Raw genomic sequence first — 20,808 nt, forward strand, 5'->3', positions numbered from 1 at the left:
ATTACTATTTGGTTTGTACCCAGCAGATCTCTGAATGTTTCTATTTTCTAGTAACTTAAGCCAGGGAAAAAAAAAAACCTCAGGCACAACATGAGCCTAAAGCAGAGATTTGTCAAATGGTTTATTTTTTTTTTTCATTTGTTTGTCAAATGGTTTAGAATAGATATCTTACTTTGATTTTTCCTAAAGTACTATATTGTGTTTGTTTTTAAATTCTGTAGACTTTTTTTTTTGGTAGACTTTTTATTTATACCGTTTTTATTGTGATGAGTAATGTGTGCTCCTTGTGGAAAATTGGAAAGCTATAGGGAAATGAAAGAAAAAATAATAGTCATTAACAATCATATTACCTAGAGAAATGTTCAGTATTAATATTTTGGTAGATTTCCTTCTAGAAATAAAATCTCTTTGTAAAAATTGGAATTACATTATATAATCTGCTATGTAACCTGCTTTTTAGTTTACTAGCATTTATCAAAAGCACAGTTCTATTTTATTGTATATTTACAATATAATTATATTAGCCGAATTATATTGCTATGCTACTACTGAATGTCAGTGTCTAATATTTATTGAACATTTACTATATCCAGGTTACTTTTGAGGCACTTTACTACTTTTTTACTCATTTAGTGTTCAGCCTCTCTATAAGAACTGTTCTATTATTTCTTTTACAGTTGAGAAGATTGAGCAAGGGCAGCTTTAGTAATTTCCCCAAGATCCCACAGCTAAAAAGTGGTAGACATAGGATATGAACTTAGTTTGACTCTACCTCCTGTACTCGTACCATTATCTCATATTGGTTCTCATAACCATACCTATGTCCACACTTATGATTATTTCTCTAGAATACATTTCTAGTAGTTGTAGTAGTTTTGGATCAAAAGATACGATCACCTCCTCAGGCCCATGTAAACATACTGACAAGTTGTCTTCTAGAAAAACTTGTTGGTACCACAGTGTGCTTCTATGAAGTGAAACCACTCCTATTCCCCACGTCCTCAGAAACAGTGGCTTTTTAACAAATATGCTAATTTGATAAAGACCACCTTGTTTTAATTTTTTTCTCTGAGTATTAAGGTTATATTTCAAAAATTTTTTATTCTTTGAAAAATATTTGTCTCTGCCCCTTTATCACTTCATTGGCATGTTCATCTCTTGGTCATTTCTAAGAATTCCTAATATGTTAAGAGTAGTAATTTTTTTGCCATATAGATGTAAATTTTTCCCCAAGTTTGTTTGTTAGTTTTGTTTATGGGTTTTTATCAATGATAATGATAATAGCTAACATTTATATAGCACTTTTCATGTATAGCACTATTCTAATTCGTTATATTAACTCACTTAATTTTTTTTTAGATAAATTTTAATTGGGGAATATTGGGGGACAGTGTGTTTTTTCAGAGCCCATCAGCTCCAAGTTGGCCATCAATCTAGTTGTGGAGGGTGCAGCTCGGCTCCAAGTGCAGTCGCCGTTTTCAATCTTTAGTTGCAGAGGACGCAGCCCACCATCCCATGCGGGAATTGAACCCGCAACCTTGTTGTTGAGAGCTTGCACTCTAACCAACTGAGCCATCCGGCCACCCCTCATTTAATTTTTATATCTCTATGAGGTAGATGCTATTATTAGCCCCATTTACAAAGTTCTCTGACATTTTCTTTTTAATTCTTAAATAGCCTTTTCCTCTGTGTGTTTGCCTATTTCTGCTCCCAATTCTTAAAAATCTTTTCTCTCTTTATAGCCACTGGGTTGTACCTATTGTTTAGTTCTTCATTACTCAGTTTAGGAGTCATTTCCTCTGGGATTGCTCAACTACCAACTCTCCAGGTCCCTAAGGCAAAGTTAGGTGCCTACCTTCTTTCTGTCCTTTCTTTATTCCTGTATCACTTGTGGAGTTCTAAGTTTTCGTCTTACTCCTCTTCTGGATTCCCTGCTCTTATATAGGTGTTACACATCTGATAACTCAGTAAATATTTATTGATTTGAATTAAAGGTTTTTAAGGTGATATTGGGAAGGGAATAAATCTTCCAAGTATATAGTAAAATAGAGAAACTTTGGCTGAGGAAGTAACATTGGAAGAAGGCCAGTGGGGAAGGAGGGGTAAAGGGAGGGGCCCAGGGCCTAAAACTGAGTGAAAATAGACATGGAAATTTCCCACTCTGGAAACAGCAATTTGTTTAGAGTCATTTTGAGGATTATTAACCTTGCCTCTGGGAAAAGCCTGATGAAATAAATCTGTCTTTTACCCCAGTACCTTTTCTAGTGTTCAGCACATTTGAATCTTCCTTCTAGATCTCTTCTATGAAATAGGGCTCAAATTCTCTTCTGACTTCCCCCTTTTTTCATTGTATGGGGGAAGTTGGAGGATCCTGATGTAATCTTGGTAAGATTCTGAAATACCCAGGGAAGTTTGGTGAATTGGTGAGGTAGGGCCCCTGGAAGCCTTAGGCGAGAGAACAAACCCTGAAGCTTCTTTGTGTTCTGGGGGCTTCAGGTCCCATTCACACTTTTCCCTGGCTGGTAACACATTGGAGTAGAGCTCAACTCCTTTTCTCTTCAGCCTTCATTACGTTTTTGTTCTTCCAGCTTTGATAAGAAACAATTCATCTCTTAATTTACTAGTTTAATTTTGAGGTGTACTGATTGCTGGTCTTGAAGAAGGACTGAACACTTTATATATTAATAATGCAGTTTATTTGTCATTTAAATTATTTTTCCAAATCTTTCTCCTCTTTAAATTTAACTTGATTTCTCATTACGTAACTTAATTTTTTTTTTCATTATGAAAACAACACATGCGGATTGAAGAAACTTTGTAAAATACAAGAAAAAAGTCATTCTAACTCCACAACCAATGACAACCATATTTTGGTGTCTCCTACCTCCCTGTCTTTTCTTTTTATTTGTTATTGCATATATATTATTGTACATGTTTTACGATACAGCATTGTAGCTAGGAACATGGTTTGTGGTATCTCATTGGGATTTTAGTTCCAGCTTAGCCTTTTATTAGTTGTGTGAGCGTAACAATCTCACTAAGCCTCAGTTTTCTTTAAAAAGTAGAAATTTCATTTATCCATTAAATTGTTATAAGGAAGAATAGATAATGTATGTTTAGGGTGACCGTCTCATGATACATTTCCTGTAAGTGTCACAATAATAGTTAGGACTGTCTTTTGGTTAGATTGTTAGGACGGCCGCTCGGGGCTGTGTTTGGAGGGAGGGGGCGGATCAGGGGCACTGCTCCTTTCTTTTCTGAAATAATTAAAATTCAATTTCAAAAAAAGTTTTTAATATGCTCAACAGGGATATGAAAATTTTTACGATGAGCCCTCCTTTAAAGTGTTATTTGTCTTGGGACAGCGCCACAGTTGGTGAGTGGCCCTGGGCCTTAGACCCTTGTAGGATGGCCCCGATGATGATGATAACAATAGTAAGGTAACCAGATAACAGGTAAAGACCTGAGTGTAGGGCTTGGCTTTGGGTAAGTAGTCAGCGATTGGTGGCTGCCGTTATTAGTTTCATAATGATAAATACGTATTTATATCATAAGCTCTAAATTATAAGAACATAACCGGTTTCCATGTTATTACATGGTCTAGCTGAATTTACTTTTCTAAAAAAAATAGGGTTATTGAGATATAATCCACATATCATTATGGATTTGATCTAAGTGGCAGCGTGATACTTAGCTCAATGTATTACCCGTCGTTGAACTCTCATATTCTTTCCAATGTTTTCCTATAATAATAATAATAACTGTAGTGAATATAAATAAGGCATTTCCTACATTTATTATTATTTCCCTATGATAGATTCCCAGAAATGAAGTTACTGGCTTATAGGATATGAACATTGGTAGGATTCTTGCTATGTATTTTCACATTGTCTTCTGAAGAGCTATACTAACTTGCACTCCCATAAACTATGTCTGCAGCACTCGTTTCTCTCACCTTTGCTAGCCCTGAGTATTAGCCAAGGCTTGCTTTTTAAACACTAACTTTATAAGGAAAGAGAAAACAAACCTTCGGTTGCATTTTCTTGATTATTAGTAATGTTATCATTTATCAGCCAGTTTTATTTCCTCTTTGGACACGTGTTTATTTACTTGAGGTCTTAGTGTTTTCGTTGTCTGTTTTAATAGCTCTCTGTACATTAAAAATATTAACTATTTGTTGTGATTTTCTCCCCATTTATTTGCCTTTGAATTTTGTTTTCAACAGAAGTTTAAAATACTTATATAGATCTATTTTTTCCTTCATGTTTTCTTGAATGACTTCAAAACTCAGAAACTTATCTTTGTTTCAAAGAGGTGATATTTTACTTGAAGGTTAAGCATCTATATGCATGTTTTTCCCTCAGTACCTCTTATTTAAGTCAAGTGTTTTGCTTTAATATTTAGTCCTGATATGAGACAGCAGACAATAGGCCAAGTAGCCAACTCCTCCGCCCCTTACAAGCAGCCCAGGCTGGTCATGGCTATTTGTAGGGTTTTTTCCCTTTTATGTGGGTGAATTGTCTTGTTCAGAGTTGTTGACTAATTCTCCCTAAATTGATTTAATTTAAATCTTCAGTATAACTAGAGTGCTAACTACTTCAGTATTAGCTTACCATTTCTGTTCTTTTATGCCCTCTCAGTTTATTAGTTGATTCTTTATAAGCTAAACTTAACATGTATAAAAGTCTAAACTTATAATTTATATTTAAACATCTTAAACTGAAGATGCAAAGTTACAGAACTAGAACTGAAAACTAAGTATAGAAGAGTTGTCTTCTTTGAAGCTTTTAAATCTCAACATGCTGTGTGGATTTGGGGCCCTAAACTTCTAGGTAGAAAAAATAGTAACCCTTTTCTCAAATATTGATTAAAATCAGAAAAAAAACCTGTCCTTTTTATTAGTAATTGGTACAACTATAGTTTGTTGTACCAATTCAGTAAAATCAATTAACTACTGTAGTTGAAAATAATGTTGAAATGATAGTAGTAATAGCTGTCATTTATGAGCACCATCTATGTGCCAGATGCTTTACAGACATGAGGTCTAAGCCTTAAAACAACCTGGCGTTTAGGTACAACTATGCACATTTACAGGGTAGGAAATTGCAGCTGTAGCATGTGGGCGTCCACAAGGCTGAGGAGTAATGGCGCTGCAATTCGAACTCAAATTGGTCTGTTTTCAGAGTTCACGTTCCAGTCTGTTAGTTTGCTTGTCCTCAGTGCAATCGAAGAATGCTGGTCTCTCAGAGTCAGGGGGTTGTGTGGATGTTTTAGTGCCTGGCTGACTGCTGGCCACAGGGCATATGAGGATGAGGAGACATTCACAGGGGCTCACAGTCTAATGGAGTGGACGGCATGAGAACAAAAGTTAACAATGCTAGGTGATACGCAGTTTAATGGAGATGAACACACGATGGAATGGGAATGTGGCAAAGGAAGCTTTTGTAGGTGGAAGTGTCACTGAGAAGGTGGGTAATTCCGCAGGTTCATGGAGAGGGAGCACTGGAATAAGATGGGGTGCAGGTGGAGGGACGGGCGGTATTCCAATGTTGGAAAAGTAGGCCGAGGACAGACCCGAAAACATCTAGGATGCCACGTGAAGGAGATTAGATTTTTTTTTTTTTAAGGAGTGTGCAGCTCACAGTGGCCCATGGGGGATCGAACTGGCAGCCTTGTGTTATTAGCACCACCACTCTAACCAACTGAGCTAACCGGCCACCCCAGATTTTTAATAACAGCTTCACTGAGATATAATTACTATACCATAAAATTCACCCTTTTAAAGTTTACAGTTTTACAATTTTGTGGTTTTAGTATATTCACATAATTGTGCAGCCATCACCACTATCTAACTTTAGAACATTTTTGTCTCCCAAAAAGAATGCTCTGGACCTATTAGCAGCCACTCTCCAGCACCCCCCACCCCTCGCCCATACCCCTAATTCTAAGCAACCACTGATCTGCTTTCTGTCTGTGAATTTGCCTATTCTGGACATTTCATATAAATAGGAACATACAACACGTGTTTTTTTTTTGACTGGTTTCTTTCACTTACCATGTTTTTAAGGTGCATTCATATTGTAGCATGTATCAGTAACTCATTTCTTCTTATGGCCAAATAATATTCTATTTTATGGATATAGCACATTTTGTTTAACCATCAGGTGATGGATATTTGGGTTGTTTCCACTTTTATGGCTGTTATAAATAATACTGCTGTGATCACTTGTGTACAAGTTGTTGTGTGGACATAGGTTTATGTTTTCACTTCTCTTAGGTTTATACCTAGGGATGGAATTGCTGAGTTATTTGGTACCTATTTTTAACATTTTGAGGAACTGCCAAATTGTTTTCCAAAGCAGCTGAACCATTTTACATTTCTACCAGCAATGTATGAGGGGTCCAATTTAGGAGATTAGATTTTATACCATTGGTGAGCTATTACATAGAATCAGAGTGGAAAAATGATTGAAAATTATTGGATTAGATTGTTGCATCCCCAGTATGGTTCAAGATATGTGCTAGGTCAGGAGGCTTTTCCTGATGACTGAAACCAAAATGCAAGTCATTTCCTCAATTTTTAAGGGCTATTGCTATTCTATTTCCAGTCATTGATTTTTATGTACTAGTATGGACTACTTACTGATAATCTGAATTATTAAGGATTACTGAAATTTAGTGTTCATAGCTAAAATTAGCCAATTTCTAGAGCTTACTGAGGTGTCTAGTTTTCTTCCAAAAAATGCGTTAGATATACAGTGCTTTGGCAGCATTGAAAAATTCCTACTATGCATGCTCACACTCAGATGGATATTATTTTCAGTGTATCATTGGTGTTGTCTTGAGTTTGATGTGGTTGCTATTCTTGAATTAATTGCTGCTATTCTTGAATTAATGCAATTTTAGAATTAATGTTAGATTTAAATTTATTGGCCATATTGCTCTTGTGTAATTGTTGCATTGCCATAATTCTTCATCATAGAGTTAATTTTCAACTGGAAAATGGGACCAAGTTGGTGTAGGTTGGCTCTCTTGTCCCACTTATGGGGGCCATGGTTATAATAGTTTGAGAATGAATGGATTACATAATTGGAAAGATTCTTTCCCATTCTAATAGCTTATAATTTTTTTTAAATGGGGATTAGCGTATGTTACAGTTAAGGGCCTTAACAACGGAATACATGAATCCTCTGAGAGTCCACAGATTAGCTTTGGAGGTCTGAAACCTTTGAAATTTGATGGCACATTTTATTCATTTGTGTTTTTTTCCAGAGAGAGCAACTATAGGTTTGCCAGATTTTTTATAAAAACAACCTAAAAACAATTAATAAAATGGTAATAAGTATATACTTATCGATAATTACTTTAAATGTAAATGGATGTCCATCAATAGATGAATAAAGAAGATGTGACACACACACACACACACACACACACACACAAATGGAATATTATTCAGCAATAAAAAAGAATGGAATCTTGCCATTTGCAATGACATGGGTGGACCTAGAGGTTATTAATACGCTAAGTGAATTAAATCAGATAGAAAACGACAAATACCGTACAATCTCACTTATATGTAGAATCTAAAAAAACAAAATGAATGAATAAACAAAACGGAAACAGACTCCCATATAGAGAAGAATTTGATGGTTGCCAGTGGGGAGGAGGTGGAAGGATGGGAATTGAAAAAAGAAGTCCATGACCCCTGAAAATTAAAGAATTCAGATTGATGAAGAGAATTTGTAAATTGATGATTTGAAGTTTTTGGGGGAAGTGAGACTTTGTTTTGGTTAAGTATTGCTGTTCAGTGATAGATATTATCTGGATACATTGTTGATTTTAATGTGACTAATTCCATGTTAGAATATCTCTTTTTATTCTTTCCTGGTAATTTCTCTCCCTGTCAGAACTTGGAGTTTGCTTTTAAAGTTCTCATTCCACATATATTATTTTATATTCATTTTCTCGGATGATTGGGATGTTCTATTTAAGAGTATTATTTTTTGCTGCATTGAAAGCATGCATGGCTTACAGTAACTGAAATGTATTGATATATTTTTTAAATTCCTCTACTTTTTTTTAAGCATTAGATCGATTATTTATTTATTTATTTATTTATTTATTTTCAAGGAGGGCGCAGTGCTCACTGGCCCATGTGGGGATCGAACTGGCAACCTCGGTGTTATTAGCACCACACTCCACTCTAACCAACTGAGCTAACCAGCCACCTCTCTTTCCTCTACTTTCTTCTTCCCTTTGTGTTTGGGTTGAGATTGAAAACTGCCAGCACAGACGGAAGCTCTGCAGGCCCTGCCGGGGTGTGGCACCAGTTTGGATGCCAGTGTCTTCCGGCCTCGGCCATAGGGTGTGTGTGAAGGAGTGTACGTTTCCTCTGCGAGTTTTAGCTTTGGATGGAGCATGGCAAAATTTGAGATGACATTCGTAATTTCAGTTTAATGTTTTGGGTAAAACAGACTTGTTATTTAATGTTGTTCATGATAGACTAAAACACTGGCAAGGGCGAGGCTCTGGGTGATACTGGCTGTTGGGTTAAAAGATGGTGCAATATAATGCAAAAATGTGTTTGATCTTCATCCCTGGTTCCTGGCACAGAACTCCTAAAACATTTCGAATTTCCTGATAGGACTGTCTTATTATTCATAATGAGGCCTGTTCCGTCACACCTGAGTTTATGCTAGTCAGGTGGCCTAGTGTGGCACCCCTAGAAAGCCTCTGGATGAGGCTGGACAACCAGAAAGACCAAGAGATTACAGAGTTGAAACTTTCAGCCCTGCCAGCTGAACTCCAGGAAGGGGAGGTGGTGGCTGGAGATTGAGCGCTGCAAAAACTCAACAATTCCGAGATTCTTCCAGATTGGTGACGACATTGAGGTGCTGGGAGGGTAGCATGCCTGGATGCCCACCATAGCTTTCCCTGTGCATCTCTTCCATGTGGGTGTTCTGAGTTGTATCCTTTATGTTAAACCAGTAAATGTAAGTAAACTGGTTTCCTGAATTCTTTTCTAGCAAATTATCAAACCTGTGGAGGGGGTTATCGGAACCCCCAATTTATAGCCAGTTCCTCAGAAGATGACCCAGGACTTGTGACTTGTGTCTAAAGTGGGGACATTCTCAGGGGCCTGAGGCTGATCCTGTGGGGATTGCAATAACTGCAGGTAGTGTCAGAATTGAATGGAACTGTTGGACACTCTATTGGCGTCAGAGAGAATACCCCAGAGATGGCATTCTTGTTTGTGAAAAACAGCTTGTAAATTTACTATATAGCCTTCTCTTTGTTGAATTACTAAGGTCTTAGTATTTGTCTGTTTTTAATTGTTTGACATTTTGATGTATGAGATTAAAATGGTTATGTGACATTTTGGTTTATATGAGATTAAAAATTAAAAAGCCCAAAAAGTAACAACAACAACAACGAAACTTGGAAAATAGAGAAGAGAAAAAAAATTCACTCACAATCCTACCTAAGTCAACTACTTTTAGCATATTAATACTTTTTAATCAGGACATATAAACACATGCACACACACGTGCACATACATATATATGTACATATGTGTGTGTATATACATGTAGCATTTTTACATAGTTGTAATCTTAGTGTAGTTTTTGTCTACTCATTAAACGGAAGATTATTTTTCCTGTCTTCATAATTTTCATGAGTTTTAATGGCTATGTTATTTATCTAGTAGATAGCCAATGACTTGTTAGCCGCATTGCTGATTGCAGATATTTAGGTCATTTCAAGTTTTTGCTATTTATTATAAATAAAATTGTGATGAATATTGTTATTCAGTGAATGTATATTGAACATTTACTCTGCCAAACTCTATTAGGTGCTGGATTTACAAAGATAAGTTCTTCCCCTCAAGAGGTTTTCTTCTAATCCATGACATGGGTATATATAGTTTTGAATATTTGCATCCATATTCTAGAATATTGTATCTTTTTAATAAGTATTACCTATCTACTGTAGCCTTAAAATTATTTGTAATAGATGTATTTGTAATAGATGTACTTTGAACTTTGTTTTCTTATTATTTTCTCTGTTGGATAAATTATCTTATATTTTTTCTAATACTGATGACACTGTGAAATGCATCTTTGCGTTCTATGAGTATTTTCCTTCATTGGATTATTTTCTTAAGATAAATTCGTATAAGTGGACCAAGTGAGTATTTTGTTTGGATGAATGTTGCCAAATTTAGAGGCACATGTTTTACTTTTGCTCTGCCTCAAACCTTCTACTTCTGTGGTATTTGCTTTTTCAGAAAAATTGATATACTTAATTTTTTTTGAACAGTTTTAAATTTACAAAAAATTTGAGCAGACAGTGGCTTTTGGTGTAGAATTAACCCCTGGTCATTCACAGAATGTAAAAAGAATTTATGAGACTCTACAAGAGGATCCAGAGAAAAGATTTATTGAAAGTCAAAAAGGGAGAGGGAGTTCTGTTTGGATCTGGCAGACGTTTTGCCAGGGCAGTCTGAGAGGGAGAGCTGCAGAGACCGAGGGGTAAGGGAGAGATGCTGGCAGGAGGTTAGCCAGGGCAGTCTGAGAGGGAGAGCTGCAGAGACCGAGGGGTAAGGGAGAGATGCTGGCAGGAGGTTAGCCAGGGCAGTCTGAGAGGGAGAGCTGCAGAGACCGAGGGGTAAGGGAGAGATGCTGGCAGGAGGTTAGCCAGGGCAGTCTGAGAGGGAGAGCTGCAGAGACAGAGGGGTAAGGGAGAGATGCTGGCAGGTTAGCCAGGGCAGTCTGAGAGGGAGAGCTGCAGAGACAGAGGGGTAAGGGAGAGATGCTGGCAGGAGGTTAGCCAGGGCAGTCTGAGAGGGAGAGCTGCAGAGACAGAGGGGTAAGGGAGAGATGCTGGCAGGAGGTTAGCCAGGGCAGTCTGAGAGGGAGAGCTGCAGAGACAGAGGGGTAAGGGAGAGATGCTGGCAGACGTTTTGCCAGGGCAGTCTGAGAGGGAGAGCTGCAGAGACAGAGGGGTAAGGGAGAGATGCTGGCAGGTTAGCCAGGGCAGTCTGAGAGGGAGAGCTGCAGAGACAGAGGGGTAAGGGAGAGATGCTGGCAGGAGGTTAGCCAGGGCAGTCTGATGGAGACAGCTGTAGAGACCGAGGGGCAAGGGGAGATGCTGGCAAATGGAGTTGTGCCAGGGCAGAGTCTTGACAGAGGACAGCTGCCCCGATGAGATGGAGTGCTGGGGTTTTCCATTTTTCTAGGCAGGGTGTAGGGTGCTTGTCAGCTTGCTGGGGGGCTGCCGTTTACAATTGTCTTCTTCTGGGAATTGTCCTGTTCCCATCTATGATGGATGTCAGCTTGCAGGGGGTTGCTTTTGCATTTGGGAACCGTTCTGTTCCCATCTATGATGGGTGATTGTTAGTGTGCAGGGGGTGGCCATTGCGTTTGGGAACTGTCCTGTGCTCACCTATGATGAATGTAAGGTGCTCGTCAGCTTGCAGGTGCAGTGCTAGCCAGGGGAGTCAGAGCCAAGCAGTTAATGTTTAAGTGCGTTCCTGTTAGCCCACAAGCTCACTCCTGTTAACTCTTTGCCTGTCCCATCCTGCCAGCTCACAAGCCCGCTCCCATTAACTCTTCATTTGTCTCATCAGATAGTACAGTTTCCCATTTACCCCTTCACGCAAAAAAGTGCATCATTAGTTCTTTAATATTTCATGTGAATAAGCCGCCACCTGTTTTCCCAGACCACACTCTTCATTCTGCTTTTGTATGTACTGTTACCTCTGCCTACAGTGTTTCCTCCCCACAGTCATTCATTTCATAAATGTTTTGATGTGTAAGGCATGAGTTAGCTTGAACACAGGCTGAAATGCACAGATCGGGTGGATTCATGGGAATCGATTCGCATGTGACCTTCTGTGTTTTGCTTTGAAGAGGAGAGAAATTTGTGCTTAGGTACCTGAGGGCCCAGGAGATCAAGGAGTATTTCAGACCTTTGGACTGTTGTCTGGGACCGAGGAAAGGTGAGAAAGAAGAGTTACAAAGAAAAGCTGTACTTTCTCAACTGTTTGTACTTCTGCTCCCAAACTTTTGTATCTTTATTCATCCTTACTGCCTTTCCTGTCCTTCATTCCCAGAGCCAGAAATGTCTGTTCCGGTTCTACCTGTGTACTCTAGAGGTGTCGACTTGACTTTCTCTGGACGCTGACTTTCATTAGGTCACCTCCTTTCCTTCTCCCTTTTGGAAATTAAATCTCTCCTTCTTCCTCTAAAAACAGTTTTGTTCTCCCATCTAAAAAGTGTGACGCCCTATAACCTTGCCTCTTTGCTGAAGCCTCTGGTCTCCTCTCACCCTTTCTTCCTCTTCCATTAACAACATTCTTCTTGAGTCACCTACACTTCGCCTGCTATATGTGGCCTCATCTACTGCAATTAGACTTTTACAACCAGGTCGCTGTACTCACAACAGATTGCCAAAACTAATGGCTTAGTCTGGACTTCTGTGACATTTGGCCGTTATGGCCATTATCTCCTTGAAACTCTTTTCTTAACTCCATATCCTGATTTCTCTCGCTTTTTGCAGCCTCTGTTCTGATTGTTCTCCTTTTATTTCCTGTACATGCTTTCCGTGTTATTTTTCTCTAATCATTCTCTCATAGAACTGACATTGATTTCCTTGGGAATCGGATGAGGAACATTTTTCACAACTAATCAGCAAGTTTGGAGAGTTGGCTCTGTGTATGTAGCACGTGGAGTAGGAGAGGGACTGGAGAAAGTTACACAAGATACGCCGTCAGGAACTTGATTATCTCGCTTTTGAATGTCAGACCTTCAGTCAAATTTATTTAAACTAACAGACATTTAAGCAACATGATTCGAAGTGTAATTGAAAAACCCAAGTCTTCCTCCCCATCCCACTATACAGCCTTCAGAATTCAATGGGAAATAAACCTTTCTCTCTCAAAGTATAGTTTAAAGGAAAAAAAAGTTACAGGAGGGCCATGTTTAGTCTAAAATCCACAGCTCTGATGCCTGCACGGTTTCAAGGAAAATGTTTGGAGCCTGCTCTGCTTTCTTACCAGTTTCTTTTCTACCTATTCAATCCAACATTGCTTCTCTCCATGCTTCCTTTGCTTTGTTTCTTTATATATATATATATATATATAAAAGGCCTTTGCTTGTTCCTTTTTATATATGTGTGTATATATATATATATATATATATATATATATATGTATGTATGTATGTATGTATATATATATATATATATATATATATATATATATATATATATCCTAACCATATTATTCATTTACCCAATTCGTTTGTTGAGCAAATACTTACTGAGCATTTTCTCAGGAAGATCTGGTTTAGGCACTAGGCATACAGAGGTGTGTGCCCAGAACGAGTAAACAGGCAAACATGTGAAACGTGCAGTTGGAATGCAGTATGATAGATGAAGTTATTGTGGGATGAACAAGTGTCAGGGGCGTACCTAGGAGACAGGGGCAAACTCTCTGGGAGGACTGAAGCCTTTCAAAGAAGAGATGACATTTGAGTTGGGCGTTGAAGAATGATAAGAAAGTGGTGACCATGACAGAGGGAACAGCTCTTTGCGAAGGAATGGGGGAATGAAAAAAGCGTCATTGTTTCCGGGAAAGGTTGGTATACTTAAGATATCTGAGTCAAGGGGAAGTGTCTAGACACCAATGTGGTAAAGTAGATTGGGCTGAGATTCTGAAGGGCACCATATTTCACACTAAGAACTTTGGGCTTTAACTTTTAATCAGTTGAGGCATTTAAAAAGAAGAGGTGCAGTAGTGGGTGTTTTGGAAAAAACTAGTAACTCTGTGGAAGGGTCTGTTAACCAAAAAATAAAGGGCCCAAATGAGAGGCAACAGGAATTTATTTGAGATCAAAGAATAGCTATTCGGGAAGCAGTGATTCAGTTATCAGAACAAATAGTGTCCTGATTAGGAGACAAAGGCAAAAGCTATTTATGAGAAAGGGAAGGGGAACAATTACATCAATAGAAGGAAGGCATTTCTATTGGTGCAAATAAGGTAACATAGCGATGCTAATTCCAAACAGTGGTTTTAATTTTCAGTCTGATAGTCATCAGTCCGGTAGTCATATCTGCTTTTTTGTTATCCTTTTTAAAAATTGAAAAAGTAAATTCAATTACAGTTGACATACAACGTTATATTAATTTCAGGTGTACAACATAGTGATTAGACATTTATATAACTTACTAAGTGATCCCCCCAATAAATCTAGTACCCTGTCTGACACTGTACATCGTTATTATAGTATTGACGATATTTACAAGCAGTTCTTTGGGGTACAGTGTTGCTTTGGGCCCAGTCCAAAGGTTGTTTTGCCCTGTTTTAATAGTCTATAGATTTGAGGCATAAGACGTGCAAAGGCAGTTCCTCTGAGATGGTAGCTCTGGCTCCATTTTAAAGTGCCTCTGCTGGTTACTTTTTTACAGGTCTCAGGGCAGGAAGACCATTTTAGGAGATTCATGCCCTAATTCACATAATGACCTTTTGAGTCACAATAGTCCTCAGAATCTGTAGAATTAGTAAATTTCCCAGGTTAGTTGGAAAACTTTTAAAAACAGAGCATTGGACATAAGTGATATGGTTTCTAGGACTAGTTTTGCTACTGACTAGCTAGCTACCTGAGCTCGTACAAGTCCCATAGTGTTTTTTTTTCAGTAACTTCTTTTTTTTTTTTTAAATGCTATTTATTTATATAGATGACACTCCATATTTACATAACTTTAAATCTTGTATTAAAGTTTTTTTTTTTTAATTTTTATTTATTTATTTATTTTTTAATTAGTTTCAGGTGCACAAGACAAAGCAAAACTTAGACGTTTATCATTTATATCCCTCACACTGTGTGAACCCCCTCCCCCCATCCACTATCCCTCTGTACGTTCCCAAAACCTCTCACCTTCCCCTTATCTCCCATAGTTTTTATATGCTGAAAATTGAGGGGTTTGGACTAAATAATTACTGTAATTCTTTCCTTCTATAATTCCGTGCTTCTAAACGAAAAAAAAAAATCCCACCTTAATTGAGCTACTTTTTACTTATAATGGCTATATTTTTTCCCTTCTGGGTCTTATTGACCCAGAAAGATTTCCTACTCCTATTCAAGCATTTCTACTTTTCTCCGCCTTAGTGTGAATATGTTTCCCGGATTCTCCGAATTGCATTTGGATTGTAGTAAATCAGAGCACTCTTTGTCTTATGCCTGCTGTCTACCGTGCATATCTTCTTGGTTCCTAAAAAGGGAACAATGCCAGTTCTCCATTAATTTATAAGGAGCAGGAAAATCTCCACATGAATATTCTAAAATCATAGGTAATTAAAAGAATAATTAAATTATATGATAACTGCAAACTGCCAAGATCGTCTATCATTACGTTACCCCCTCTAAGGAGTAGAGAGGAGTTTGTTGGGGGCTGACTTCAAGTACAGGTGCCTAAAACAGGCATCAGCCATGTACCTGGGGAAATGCTGCTTAACTTTTTCTTCCTCTCAGAGGGTTCCACCAGGAGATAAGAAATAATTAGTACTCCCTAATTTATGTATGTGATTGATGTACTTATGTGTTGTAGGCTTGTTTTTCTTCTCCCCTACAAATACAGCAACATTAAGTTGACCTGCTGCTTGCAGGAACCTGTGACCCACTCATCATTAATTATTATCCCCATTTAAGAGAGGAAGAGGCAGATAAAGCCCACGGGTAGTTCACGGGCTTTAGAATTAGATTTGGAATTGCATGCTGGCTTCCTCATTTACTGAATTTAAGTAATTGAACCTTTCAGTTTCTTCATGTGTGAAATGAGTACGATATCATCTGCCTTGAAGGGATGTTGTGAGGATTGTTAGTATTACCAAAGGTATCTCACAGTCTCTGGTACCTGGTAAACTAGTCTACGAGCTCCTCTGTGTCTGAAGCTCCCGGTATAGAATGTAGGACATGTTAGATTCTCAGTGAATATTGAGCATGGCATGTAGCAACTAAGCACTTAGTAAATGGTAACTGTTATGATTACATAAAATAAAACAGTTGATTTTTTTAAAGTAAAATGTATGTTGCAGTTTTAAAATTTTCAATTGTTATTTCTCTGCAAGTACTACTCTGCAAGTAGATAAGTAGAATTGTTAACCAGGAGGTAATCCTACAACAGGATAGAGACAGTTGATGTGAACATAACAGATATGTAATGGTGTGCTTTCAGAGCTTATTGGTTCCAACAAGTTATGTTACCACATGCAGATGTTACCACTGTCAATCAGATGTTACATACATACATCCATGTATTCACGTTATAATATAGTACATGCATGCCTGGGTGGCTAAGTCCCATGTACCAGGTGAAGAAGGTTCTGTAATACCAGTACCTTCAGAACTTCACTGAAGAGAGTTGCCCTCCCTGCCCATTATGTTATTTGATTTATTCTTTGGTTTTGTTTCAGGATTATACTTGTGCTTATTAAGCATCTATTAGGTAGCATTCTGTGGTATTTACAGAATACATGAGGACTCGCCCAAGGTCCTAGAGAGATGTTCTGTAAGTTTTAGTCTTAGATCTCACTAATTAAGGCTTTGTGACTGTGGGATCCTATTCCTTATGTCTTTTGTAAGTCTGCTTTCTCTCCAACCTATTTTTGTAATTCACATGTTTTTATGCAGTTATAGAATGCATCATAGGTAATACTTTTGGAGGATTTTCTCCCACATTTAAAAATTATCTCTCAGTTACAGAGACCTAATAAAATAGGGGCTCTTGCTGCTGCGTATCTGTAAGTAAATAGTTTCTTTGCAGGCATATAGCTTATTTTGGTTTAACATTACTGATGATAATTTAAAATCGGGGAAGTAAAAATGTTATGCTTGTTTGTAGAATTTTTATATTTGAGGAAGTTGTAGTCATAACTTGATTTATAAGACTTCCTTCTGTATTCAGTTTTTTTCGTTTTTTCAGTTTTTTAGTGTTGTTTTTTTCACAATTCACCCAGTCTCACAAACTGTAATTCTGGGAGTTGTCTCTGATTTATTTTACTCCATAATCCTTTATATCTAAACCGTCCCTGAGTTCTACCTGTTTTAAACCATTCATTGTTTCTCCAGTTCACCCCGTCCTCTCTGTGCTGCCTCTGTTCTAGATCACGTACCAGATACTGTTCTCGTCTCTTCCCTAACCGATCTCCCGGCTTCAGGCTTGCCCTTCACAATTAATCGTCTTAAGGGAAATCTGTCCCTCTTCTTAAAACCTTTTAAAACTCCTTGTCAGCTCCAGGTTCAAGTCCAAGGTTCTTAACAGTACAATTATAACTAATTCTTACTCACCCTTTAAAGCTCAACGCAATATCTACTCAAGGAGTTTTTGACCACCCCTCCACTGTTTACATTACCTTTTGAGAAAGAAGTGAAACAAGCCTACTTGTGCATGGGTGAAATTTCCTCCTACCTGAGAAGTGTGCAGTGAGAGGTAAAGTGTAAGTGGGGTAACAGGTTTAAAGTTCAATTGCAGTAAAGCTTACTAACATCTAAAGAATGTGCACTTTGAGAGGATGGTATACAGTGGTCACATAAAAAAGCTGGGAGTCAAAAGAGTAAAATTGGCAGTGCCATTCAAAACGTTATTGGGAAAAGAAAAACAACAACAAAACATAAAAAAAGAAAAAACAGACAGACAAAGGAAACCATTATTAGAGGTTTGCCCATCCCTGCTGCCTAGTTCTTGCTTATCTGTGTGGCGTAGATAAATGTAGCAGACTGATGCTGCCTGATACCATTAAGCGTTCTAATCACAGTCAGGTCCCTTTGCTCACCACACAACCATCTGGTCAAAACTTAGTGGCTGATAGTTGGCTTTATAGGAAGAAAAGCTGTTTGTTCTGTTGGCTGTTAAATTTCTTGTTGTAAATCAACAAATTGGATTTATATACCAGTTTTTTGTTTGTGGGATTCACTTTTAGTGATTATGCTGGTTAGTCATCTTTCTCCGTAAGCACACTGAATTCACTAAGATATGGTACCTTGTAAACACTGCTCGGCAGCTCATCAGCCAGGCCTTCTGGTGACACCATCAGCCATGATGGGCAGCTCTTTATGCTTTCTTTGTTCAAATGGCTTGTACAAACATTTCCCCTCAGGTTTCTAAAAATATCAATATTTCAGTGATTTGGTTAAATAGATGAACTACTGAGTGCTTTTAATACAGTGTTTTATAGTAGTGTTTTCTGCTGTGTTATAATCCGGGGTTTTACTTACTACGTACATTACTATACATTTGCTATGTCTTCTCTCTCCCTAACTGGTTCTACTCTTGAGAGTCAAGGAGCAAATTGTGAGTTTATTTACAGTAAAATAATGAGTTAAGGGTTCAAAACTATATTGCGCTCTCCCTTCCTGGACACCCAGAAAGCTATTTATTGAAAACCCAGTATGTCTCAGGCAGTGTACGGGATTTTGTTTAATACTTTTAAAAATACTCTGGTAAAGTATTTTTACAGATGAGGAATCTGAGACTCAAAACGTTTAAATAACTCTTCCATGGTTACAGCTAGGAAAATAGCAGAGTTGGGATTTAAACCCAGAGCTGATAAACTTCCAAATTTCCTTCTCCTCAAGTGCAGAGCACTTGCTCAACAAAATTAATTATGTTTAAATAAACATATGTTTTAATAATTACTTTTAGACCAGTTTTATAAATCTGTAGAACTTGATTAAATAGCTGTGTTACATTTGTTTTGGATATTTTCTTTGGGGATTTTTTTTAAAAGAAGAGTATTATGGGTTTCTTTGTTATTGTGCATTACCTTATACAGTTTTATATGAAATAAATTTTGCCTACATAAAGCGACTTTCTCCTTTCCCAGATTAGCTTCTACAAAATTGGTTCATACCAAGGGTTTCTTTATTCAGTGTTTGCTAATAAATATGTGACTGTTTTTCTTTTACATGGTTCCATTTCAAAGGCAGAACCATTATCCACAAAATCTCTTACCCTTCCCCAAATGTAAATTCTGCCTGTTCAGCAGCAGCAGAAGCTCTGCATTGTTTTCTGTTGGGAGTGTGAGCTGAAGAGGGCAGACATTCCCTCTGCTTAGCGAGTGCACTAAGCTGTGATCTGCCCTTGCTGTATTATTAATGGCACAATGTTTTATGTTGCAGATGGCTGAGAGCTAGCAAGGAAAATCCAGGACCATGATGGCTCAGTTTCCCACAGCTATGAATGGTAAGCGGCCTTGTGCTTGTGGCAAGATAAAGAGGTTATGGGATTTTTTTTTTGTAGAGGTTATAAAATATTCTCTTATATATTTTCCCTCAAGCTTATAAATGCAAAACTTATTTTTGTTGAAAATATTTGGGTAGTTTATTTCAAAGTACTGCATATAGCTCCTATTATAATATTATGCAGTAAATCCCGCAACTCAGTATATGCATGTTCTGCAGTGTCATCTGGAATGTGTGCTTGCCTTAGAGCAGTTAAGGGTAACTTAAAGCTATGTCGTGTTGGGTGTATAAAATTGGAGGACGAGAAGTGCTATAAGGTGAAGAATATTAAAGGTGTTTTTGATGGGATGGTTAAAAACTGATTCGGCCAATAAAGATTCATTTAGTAATATACATAAACATTTGTTTTCCTTTTATAAAGGATTATGTATGTCAACACACATAATTGTTTAATAGGAAGCATTTTAAAAGAAAATGTTTAACTTCAATAATAAAAAGTTTTTAAAGCTTTTTTTTCTGATTCTAGTTTTAATTCATTTCCCAAGTACAAATTAACCGCGCTTAGTAAGTATTAAGTTACTGTGTGTCATTTAGAATTAATTGGCGTTTGCACGTTCTCCCCATGTCTGCGTGGGTTTTCTCAGGGCCTTTGGTGTCCTCCTACATCTTAAAGACATACACGTAAGGTGAATTGGTGTGTAAATTGTCCCAGTGTGGGTGTGTGTGTGAGTGGCCCTGTGATGGGAGGGCATCCCGTCCAGGATGGGTCCTGCCTTGTGCCTGGAGTTGCCAGATGGGCTCTGGCAGCCCACAACCCTGAATTTGAATAAGCAAGTTGGAAAAGAATTCTCTTACTTGTTTTTATTCCTCTTTCTTAAATGTATGTATACTCAACATTTATTTCAATGTTTAATATTAGATGTGTTTTGCATCTTTATTTAGAATTTTGATGACATTTTTGTGACCTGTAGGAACTTAACTCTTGTTTATGTTAATTAGCCTGTGGTAACACTGGTTTCATTACACATCATTTTTCTGAAAGTCAGTTTCCAAGAATGTATTGATGATTTACTTGGATGACTTACCTAAATGAGGACTTACTGTACCTGCCCAGTTTTTATTCATTTTGTTTCTTCCTTTTCCTAAACATTTATGTATCACTTTGTGGCTCACTGCATTATATGTAAAATAATAAAATTGGAAACAAATGAAATGTTCAATACCCAAAAAATGATTACTTGAATAATTGTCCAAAATGTTCGACAGTTAATTTAGGAATAGTAATATATAGGGATAGAGATAGAAATTTTTTTAAACTTCTGAAGAATTGATAGCAAATGTAGACTGTGGTAACCTCCTTAGTTTATAAATTAGCTAACGGTTGAAGATAATCGTGTATATATCTAACTTAAGTCCAATTCAGGGTTAAAGATTTTATTGAGAGAAACATCCATGTATAGCACAAAACCTTCACAAGCAGTGTTGGCTCCTCTGGTATCCCCTCAGTTATAGATTATGCTAGTGTTTTAAAAGCCCAGTACTATTGGAATTTGTCTCTTAAGTG

General features: G+C 37.5%; 1 protein-coding gene across 7 annotated transcripts in view; it reads left to right on the forward strand.

Moving 5' to 3' along the window:
* The window catches only part of ITSN2 (intersectin 2), a 122,382-nt gene that overhangs the window by 5,707 nt on the left and 95,867 nt on the right, over positions 1-20,808 (forward strand). For all 7 annotated transcript variants that reach the window (XM_088796257.1, XM_088796258.1, XM_088796259.1 and 4 more), the window contains exon 2: positions 19,182-19,245. In XM_088796257.1, coding sequence (XP_088652383.1) covers positions 19,215-19,245 — 31 coding nt within the window. In that variant the 5' untranslated portion in view covers positions 19,182-19,214. The remainder of the gene's footprint in view (positions 1-19,181; positions 19,246-20,808) is intronic.

This window comes from Rhinolophus sinicus, chromosome 2 (assembly GCF_057876585.1).
Source record: "Rhinolophus sinicus isolate RSI-liver-muscle chromosome 2, RSI-T2T, whole genome shotgun sequence".
Lineage (NCBI taxonomy): Eukaryota > Metazoa > Chordata > Mammalia > Chiroptera > Rhinolophidae > Rhinolophus > Rhinolophus sinicus.